Source organism: Cygnus atratus, chromosome 4 (genome assembly GCF_013377495.2).
Source record: "Cygnus atratus isolate AKBS03 ecotype Queensland, Australia chromosome 4, CAtr_DNAZoo_HiC_assembly, whole genome shotgun sequence".
Lineage (NCBI taxonomy): Eukaryota > Metazoa > Chordata > Aves > Anseriformes > Anatidae > Cygnus > Cygnus atratus.
The window spans coordinates 49,361,073-49,370,821 of NC_066365.1; the positions used below are offsets into that span (position 1 = coordinate 49,361,073).

Genomic DNA, 9,749 nt, shown 5'->3' on the forward strand with positions numbered 1-9,749 from the left:
TCCTTCTTTCCTTCTCCCTTCAGACTGCCCCGGGAGGACCCCTGGGCAGTGCGGGTCCTGTCCCGCGGTGCAAGCTCGGAGGAGCAGGTGCCTGCTGCCGGGCTCACGGGGTGGCTGGAGCATCCCCAGGGGAGCACCGGCGCCCCAAAAGACGGCTGCTGCCACGGAGGGGGAGCTGAGCGGCCCCAGGTGTGCCGCCCTGCACCCCGGGGGCTGCGGGGGGCTCATAGCGGGGAGATCTCCTTCTCCTCGGTAGCCGATGAGGGAGATAAAGACTCCTCGTCCTCCGACCTGGGGTAGTGCCCCTGGCCGGTGCTGCACTTGCAGCCCCCGTGGGAGTTTCGCTGGGTGCCTTTGCCTTCTTTCTTGTGCTTCACCCGCCGGTTCTGGAACCAGATCTTCACCTGCTTCTCGGAGAGGTTCAGGTAGGTGGCTATCTCGATCCGCCGCAGGCGGGACAGGTACATGTTGGAGGAGAACTCCCGCTCCAGCTCCAGGAGCTGGGTGCTGGTGAAAGCCGTCCTCATCCTCTTCCCGTTTTGCATTTGGCTGGCGTCGGACCCTCCTTGACGGGAGAAGAAGCGAGAATTGGGGAAAAGGGGAAAAGAGAGAGACAAGCGGCAAGACACCCTCGCCGGAGGAGCATCCTACGCCTGTCTACCCGGGGGTCAGCGGATCCCCTTGGGGACCCCCGCCTTGTCCCACCGCCCCCCTCCCGGCCTTCCCGGTGGCCGCAGGGCCCCTACCCATGCCGAGGCAGTGAAACCTCCGGGGGTCGCTGACGCTGTAGGCGGTGGCGGCGCAGGCAGGTGGGTGATGCGCTGGGTGCCCCAGGGCGGCGGCGGGCACTGCGGGCGGCGGGTGCTGAGGAGGGTGCTGAGCGTGGCCGGCCCTCGGGCAGCACTGCGCCTCGGGGGAGCCGGAGGCGGCGGGGAACTGGCCCTTGAGCAGGGGGATGGCCCCGCCACCTCCTCCTCCTCCGCCGCCGCCGCCACCGCCACCAGCACCGCGGGAGGAGTGCAGGTGCGAGGTGACACAGAGCGGGCAGACGCAGAAAGCGCCGCTCTTGCGGGACGGGCAGCCCGGCCCCGCCACCGACATGACGAGAGGGGAAGGCACGCCGAGGGGGATGAAGAAATCCTGGCCGTGGTGGTGATGCTCGGGCAGGGACGGAGCCGGCCTCGACGAGTCCTTGATGATGAGGGAGTCCACGTAGAAGGAGCGGGACATCGCGGCGGGGCTCGCCGGTGCCGCTCGGCCAAAGTCGCCGCTGAAGTCCCGGCGAGGCGAAGAAGGTGCTTATGTTCGAGAGCCGAACAAAAGGGTCCCTGGAGAGGGCTGGTCTTAAAGTCCCCCCGCCTGGCTCCCCTGCGCTGGGGTTTTATATCAACTATTTAAACACGTGATGGCTGAAAGCCTCGCAGATCTAAATCTCCCCGGCTTCCCAGGCCGGCAGGAGAGGCTGCCGGGGGCGGGGAGGGGGCAGAGGGGGGGGGGGGGGGGGAGCACAAAATGTGCGTGCTCTTTCGCTGCCCGCCGACTTCAGCCCTGAGCCTCGGCCCCAGATAAATTCTAGGAGCGGGGAAGCGGGGGGGGAACACACCCAGGGTGCCCCTACCCTCGGTGGCACCTCCTTACCCGCAGGTGATGCTCTGGAAGAAGCGGGGCATCGCTGCGCCGCCCCGTCCCGTGCAAAGCCGGGGGGCTGAGGGGCGCAGGGAGGGGGGGACTCGAGCATCTCCCCGCCGGGGGTGTCCTTTGGCACCAGAGAAGCGGATAGAAAGTTAGGGATGGTTAGGGATGGGGTGCTCGCATCTGCACCTAGGGCTTTTTTCGCCCTCTCCATCCCGGCCGAACTGGAGATCAGAGGGCGGACAAAGCCTCCAAATCTCTGCGCCCTCCTTACCCAAACGGTGCCGAAACGGCAAAGTTCCCAGGGGACTGCCCCGGCCGCTCCGGGGCTTCGCGCTAATGAAAGGCGAACATGTCAGGGAGGGGTTCTTTGATCTCCACCAAGCCTGCTGAAGCAATCATTCAAAGTAAAATTGGATAAACAGCTAAATACGGTCGGTGGCTCCCGAGCATTGCAGATTGCGTGAAAAAAAAAAAAAAAAAAGCCAAGGTATTTGCAGCACGTTACGCGATTTTCCAGTGACCTGTTTTAGGGCGGTTTAAGAAGAGACTCGGCGGTCAGAGCAGGGCAGATGCGAATGCGTTTAGAAAGGACCGCGTACCCAGTGCCACTGGACTGGGGAAAGGGAAGCGACAAGTGTGCTGCAAAGCAGAAAACACGGAGCACGCCTGATTACCAGAGGCTGAGCGCAGGCTGGGAAGCGAACCAGGAGCCTTACTGCAGCTAAAAGCGGCTGTCGCGCACAAGGGCCGGCCCGGGACACGGTCAGCCCCCAGTTCCCCCTCTCGCACTCAATCCCCTGCTGTTTAAAGCCAAAAAAAACGAATGGTGCCCGACTTCTGGCGTTTCCTCGCTGCAGCCCGGCCGGGCGCCGGGCCCCCAACTCCCCCCGACGGCCCCAGCCGGGCGCGATGCATCCCAATTTTAGGGACACTCCGTAGCCGGCGAACTGAGGATTTATGGACGGCAATTAAAGTTTTATGAATTGCAGCTGAGGCTGGTTATGGAGCTATTTGAATGTGATTAGAATTCAATTAGAAAGTGTTTACTGGACGGCGGGGCTCCGGAGTGTAAACAGACAGCTATTCCAGCAATGCGCTAATCCCGCGTCTTGTGACAACAATTAGGGCTTTAGGCGGGTCAGCTCCCAACTCACCTACTTTTCCCCCAAACTGCTGCCGAAACCTCAGCCGAGGCCCCGGAGCACAGGCCCTGAACCTCGGGAATGGGACCGGGACCGGGAATGGGGCCGGGGTCCCGGGACACGACGGCTGCTGCCCCTCCTTGGGGCTCTGCGTCCCGGCGACACCTAAATCACGGTCGTGGTGCTCAGCAGTGGGATTTCGCCCAGCTCCCCCCCTCCCCGCCAAAACGCAGTTCGTCCGCCCGAGATTTGAGTTCACCTCTTTTTCTTCCTTTAATTAATTTATTTTTATTTCTTTTTTTTTTTTCCTGTAAGAGGCCCGCCGGCCCGGGTGGAAAACCCTCTGTCTGCAGCGATAGAGCGGATCTGGGGAGAAGCTGTCGGACAAGAAAGCAGACAGAGCGGGAGTCGGATCAAAATTGCGATTTGTAATTGTTATAATAAACCAAGCGCAGTGATAAAAGTAAAGAGAAAAAAAATAAAAAAGGCAAAAGAAAAACCCACCCCGGAAAGCGGGAGCAAGAAAAGAAGTCATTTGAAAGCAAAGATATCCCAAACCAGGCGGAATGATGCAAGGCGTGCGCCCACATCACATCGGCCTCGTTACAATTTTATTTTTCAATAATTCTGTCCGATAAAATTTCATTGTCCATTAAGTAATCCCCGAAATGAGAGCTCTTATGAGCCTATAATGAGCTCTAATTGCTACGACTGGGAGAGCCACGTGGAAGGATTTAGAAGGTATTAAGCAGTTGGGTACAGAGCACAGGCTGTTACCTAGCCATTACTTTCATAATTCAAGGAGAAAATTAGTCCTTTTAAGGGAAAATCCTTTGATTCCCTTCATTCTGCTCGGGGTGACAGAGTATAGCTTTGTCTGCCTTTAGTTCAAGACAGTGTAACAAATGAGAATGTAACGAAATTGCCCCCTTTTCAAAGTGGAGCGCTTCAAAAAGAACAGCAGAGCCGCTCCCCCGGGCTGCGGAGCGCAGGACTGGGTGCTGGTTCCTCTTTTCTTCCAGATGTCTCGAACACCTTTATGTAGGGGAGATTCACGGCTTAAACGACAAAAGCAACGCTTTCCCTTCCCTCCCCCCCCCAGCCCTCGCTCGGCTCCCGGCCGCCCGGCGAAGCTCCCAGGCGCGCATCTCCACCCCGATGCGGGCAGGATGCGGCCCCGCCGAAAGCAACGCACCTCGGGGAAGCGCTCCCAGGCGGAAAAAAAAATAAAAAAGAAAAAGAAAAAAAAAAGAGAGAAAGGGAAAGAGAAAGAGAAAGGGGAAAAGAAAAAGAAAAGAAAAAAAAACTTCGCAGAGCGGCCGCGGTTTTGCCAGCATCCCGCGGGGGCCGTGTGGCGGCTCCGGGCAGGATGCTCCGAGGAGACCCACGCGTGGGTAGCCCAGGGGCCAGGGGCTCTCCCGCTCTTTCTTCGCTAACCTACCATCGATTTCGGATTAGTTTCCAAAGCAATCGGCGATGTCGGAGCCGGGTTTTGTGAAGGGAGCGCAGGCAAAAGACAGGACTTGCCCCCAGCTCCCGTTAATGAGGTCATTATAAAAGCGTGAACAAGTCTATTAATGTTTTATTGAAAGCGCATCGTTAACTTGTATCCATCCTTTTCTGAAAGTGGCATTGTGATATTGCTGTCTGTGGCACATCTTACCCAATATAGCCCGAGATTTCTCCATTATCTGTAACCAAGCAACACTTTCTGAATACCAAAAATTGAAAAGAACCGCTTAGTCTTCAAGAAAGTCCTCAATAATAGTGGAAAAGAACAAAGATCCAGGAGACAACAAAATGCCACAGGGGTGACTTTTCATGAGCAATTATCTCTCATTAATCAGCAGAACAGCTGCAATATTAATTTCCTCTCTTTCTTCCTCTCTTTTCACAGTCCCCACCATTTGAATAATCATAAATTTTGATTTCATGGAGCACCAACATCGCCGGCGACTCCGGGACACAAGCTACCTACGCGGGGCGGGCGCTTTGCAAAACAGCTCCTATTTTTAAGGCTGCCAAAGGGATAAAAAAAAAAGTGAAGAAAAGAAAAGAGAGGGAAAGTTGGGGCCGGGCTGCTTGCCCCCCTTCCCCCGGAGCAGGGATTAAGGCCGGGAGCCCCGGCAGCCCCAGCCCTGCCTCTTTCACCCGCGGCCAGGAGCGGGGAGCGCACCGAGCGCTGCCTTCAGGCGTGGGAGTTTCAACAACCTCGCTGTCCATTTAACTTCCAAACATGAAGCCAAGCGTTGTAGATCTGTCCAAAGAGACAATCTTAGGGCGTAACGCGCATTGTGCGACATCAAAAGGCCCTGGCGTTATAGGCACTCAGAAGTGCTTTCAGGGAGGAGGGTGCGATGCCTTTGCTTTTCAGGGGCTCCGCCGCTGATTGTTTAACAAGCGACGTCGCCGAGGCGAGAAACCCGCGCTCCTTCCAAAGATAAGGATGTAACGTTCAAATTCCCTTTTTCCCCCTTTTTTTTTTTTTTTTTTTTTTTTTTGAGGGATTTCAAAGAATCTCATTAGGCGCGCTTTGGGGACGGGAGCGCGCAGCGCTGCCCGCCCGGCTCCCCGCTGCCCGGGGGGCCAGCTCAGAGCCCCGGCTGCGACCCCGGTGCCCCCCGAGCTCTGCCCATCCCCAGGCACCCCCGCGTCCCCGCCCGGACCCGGGGGACCAGCAGGGAGCAGCCAGCGGGCTCGCCCGAGGCGTGCGGGATGGCTGCGCGCTGAGCAGGGGGAAGTCTGCTTCCCCAGGGGCCCTTCCCTTCTCTGCGGGAGTTTCTTTGCCTACAGTCCCCGTCAAAGATGAGGCAGCCTTCAGCACGCTCTCTTCCTTCGTGGCTTGATCCTGCATCTTCTACCTTTATTATTATTATTTTTTCTTTTCATTATTCATTTTCCAAGGTTCTTCCTAAGTGAAGCAGGTCTTCTCCCTCTTCAACCCTCTTAGAAAGTGTTAGCTCGTTGCTGGGTTCCCTTCAGCATCAGGATGCAAAGGAAGATTCTTGTTTGCGCCTTCTTGCCATGGTGAAGTCAATACCGGTGGTTTTGCACTGTCATACAAAGGAGCCAAGGGAGGAAATGCCCCACGAGATTACTGTTATCCGCAGCCCTGCCTGGTATCTCCAAGCCTGGCGTTGCCACATCCCTCATACTCTGCAAACAACGTTGTACCAGACACTCCGGTCTGGGCCCTGGTTTCAGTAAATGACCTTTGCTTTGAGCTCTAGCAGCTAAAATTTTTGCAAACCACATATGAGGGGAAAATGTGCTGATGTGTCCTTAATGGGGATAAATCTAAATCTCTGCAACAGCCTCAGAGGAGGTTTATGGGGAAAGATGGAGCTGAAACCCCAAGCTCATGTGAGTGAGCACAAGGATTCACAGTGCTGCAGTGGGCTGTGGACCACACCAACCGTGGCCAGTTTTGTTTTTACACTGAGATATCACAAAGCCACACAGGAGCATAACACTTTGTAGTAATACAGGTACTGATCCAGAAAAGAACATGAGCTTCTGTGTAATATTAAACATCTTATTTCATTTCCAGCCTTGAAATTCCACCGTCACACATTTTGATCCTTGGAGGTCATGCTTAGCTTGAAGTGTTCTGCTTGGCAGTGACCAAAAAGCAGTCTTTTGAATTTGCTACCAGAGGAAAAGCTCTTTTTTTTTTTTTTAATTTATTTTTTTATTTTTTTTAGATACATTGACAGGAATGAACATTAAACATGGCTTGTAGGAAAAATGAAGACGTTACAAACATCTCACTTCAGTGCAGGAGCTGCCTGTTTCACAGTCCAAATATTGTATGTGTTTTGAGTTCACCTTATCCAGACTAAGTAAATAAAAGGGTTTGTGTTTGTTTGCATTGTCCTGGAATGAAAGTGTGGATGTGGGATAGTCCAAGAGCAGCAGAGGAATGAAGGTAGTTCCTAGGAGGGAGATGATACTACTCTTGCAGGCATAGGAAACAGATGGGAATACAGTTAATGATGGAGTTCCTCAAAAATTAGTCTCAGAGGCAGCTGAATTAGTTTGTTTTCTTGCCATGGTCAATAGGAGTGGGCTATTCACAGCAAAGAGTGTAACCACTGATATTCATGCATATACTCCTTCCTGTACTCTTTGCCATACACTAAAAATTGCAAAGAGAAGTCAGGATCTGTGGAGACTGGTGTGCTGTACTGGAAGCAGTGGATGCTCTGAGGAGTGGAGCAATAGAAGTGCAATGACAAAGCCACCGTAAGCACTGGCACATTAATCTGAGACTGATCACTGTGGTGTGGCAAGTGACAGGTGAATGCAGTCACTGAACACAACAGGCAAGGTCATTCCACTAAGGAGATGGAAATATTTAAAGCCATTGTTTTGGGGAAACCTTGTCTAGGGTAGTGTACAGCTTTGGATGTCTGTGCTCCAAAAATACTAAATCATAGCAGGTCTAGAGAACGGTGTTAGAAGTGTGAGAGGACATGAACCCTCACGAGAAGACAAGACTCAAAGAGACTGGCTTATTTGCTCTAAGGAAACACTGGGTTATTTACTCTAAGAAAATGAAGGCTGGGAGGAGGCATGCCTGTTAATTGTAGCAGTGAGGAGTGAGGTATATATCCATGAGAGAGAACTATTCCACCTGAAGAAGAATATCACCATAAGATCAAATGGATATACTCTGGTCATGCATAAATTTAGCCTGGAAATTATTATTATTATTATTATTTAAGTCTATAAGAGAAGTGAAGTTCTGAAACTCTTTGTGGGAATTACTAGTGGGAACATGAAAGTTTAAGAGAAAACTTGATACATTTCTGACCTGGGTTATACAACAGTGCCTGAAATTAGGGGACTTTTTCTGGAGTGATGACATACACATACATGAAGAATGTTTAATAGCCATTTAGACATAGTACTGACTTAAAATTGAGTAAGCTGTTGATTATTTGAGTGAGCTGTTGATTGTTTTCTAAAAAACGTTGCTGGATTGGTATTGCTGGGATCTAAGGTCCACTGAGCAGCTAGAGCATGGGTGGAAGCAGCACCTTGTTGCATCTTCCCTGCCTGTACTATCCGTGCTCATTGTTCTGGGTACTGCCCTTCTTCCAATATAAATCAATGACATTGTTTTTTTCTTTTTCTTTCTTTTTTCTCCTTTTAACATTTGCTGTTAAGATAATGGAAGGCAGAACCACGTGTGCTAAAATGATACTTTTTTTTTTTCAGTTGTCAAATTAATAATGTCTGAATTTTGGTATGAACTTTAAACCTCTACAAGAAAAAACATACCATCTCATTTCTTCAGCTCCCTTTTCACAAAATAGACTTAGCTTTGCCTAAGCAGCTGATATGTGAAAACAAATCTCTAACGCATGTGGCTGGCAGCAACCCTTTTACAGTTTCATCCTTTTGATATGCATTTGTAACCTCCCTTTTAGAAAAAGTAACAAAACCATGTATTTTAGGAAGAAGAGTGTCAGTAAAGTACAGGCTAAAGTCACTCAATGTATCACTCAGCTAGGAAGAAAATATTTTTTTAATAGTTTTTTAATATTACAGAGCATGCTGAAATGGAAACAAAATTCAGATTTTTTAAAAACAATATTGAAAAATTTTGCATAGCCTGCCCTTTCTTATTTATAATGAATATATTGTCTGAGCTTGTGTTTCAAGGTTTGTCTTTGAAAAATCAGTGAAACAAAGTAAGAACAAAGTAAAACAAATAAATTTGAAGGTTTTTTTGTAAGTATATTATTTCAAAGCTTGTTTATTCTGCTGTAGCATTGAGGCTATACCAAAATCTAATGGCAAAAGAAAGACAGAAGTCCTGACAACTGTTTTATAAGGTTCAGAGCACTACTCTAGTGGAAAGAAAAGAGATTGAAATGGAAAAAAAAAAATCAATGCCAATCTTCTGAAGGAGGAAGAATTACTGGAACCTATACCACCAGAATATGTGACTACGAAGGTATAAGTCATGATTTTAAATTGCTAAGAAAATCTAATGACCTTTATAGATTGACCAGGTGAAGAAAACATCAGTCAAAAAAGAGTTCGATGCTTGAAGAGCAGCTCAGACATCTCCAGCAGTCCAGGTCCTCTCTGCTAACTGCAGCTTAGTGAAAGAACTAATATTCCCATTAAAACACCTGTACAGCTAGAATACAGCTATTGCTACGGTGCGTAAGAGGTAAGGCTATCAGCATCCTCAAGCGTACTGAGACATAGACTTGTAACAAGTCAGAAGGTTGAAGGTTTGGGTAAAATACTGCTCTCAGTTACGCAGCTGTAAGACTGAGTTACTCTGCAGCTATTCTGAATGGTGCAGTGGGAGTAGAATTTGGCCTGGTGTCTTCAAAGGTTAGTTAAACAAAATATGACCTTTTTCAGGCAAGGGGAACAAAAGAGGTCAGCTCATTCTCCAGAGCTACAAAAGGTCTTTCAAGGGTACCAAAGAAATAAAAATAAAAGCCATGATCACACTTCCTAGATGCACGCATAGAAACAATGCTTGTACGTTAAGGTATAGCCCAGTGTGGATAACCCTGGGAGCTTGCCTGTCAATGAGAGCTGTGCCAAAAACTCACCTGCTACAAGAAAGGCGTCCAAATTCAGACAGCCAGTTTTGTCCAAGGGCCCTGAGCAAGATCATTGCAGGACTGGGGTTAGACCCAGCATCTCCTGTCTTTCCTGTCCTGTGGGCAAGAATTTATACAGCTTGTTCTCCTGCTCTCAGGGAGATTCCGATACAAGCTGTGTATTGTGTACAAACAGATAAGTTACCCAAATTTACCATTTGATTCTCTGCTGCAGACTGGAATTGTAAGTCTTGTCTCTTCAAGGGGAGAAAACAACTCTACTCCAGTGTCTGACCAAACTGCAACAAGATTTACCAATCTGGTCGCCAAGCAGCTTCAAATTACATGAGCAATTTTTTGCTCTTACACTTGTTCACACACTCATCAAGAAACTCTG

The 9,749-nt window shown here is 50.1% G+C and overlaps 1 protein-coding gene across 1 annotated transcript; it reads right to left on the reverse strand.

Moving 5' to 3' along the window:
- Nucleotides 1-224: 224 nt before the first annotated feature.
- GSX2 (GS homeobox 2) lies at nt 225-1,230 on the reverse strand. The gene is made up of 2 exons (XM_035547811.1): nt 747-1,230; nt 225-565 (listed from the first exon to the last, which is right to left on the reverse strand). The coding sequence occupies exons 1-2, from the start codon at nt 1,228-1,230 to the stop codon at nt 225-227; spliced, it is 825 nt and encodes a 274-aa protein (XP_035403704.1).
- Nucleotides 1,231-9,749: the final 8,519 nt, after the last annotated feature.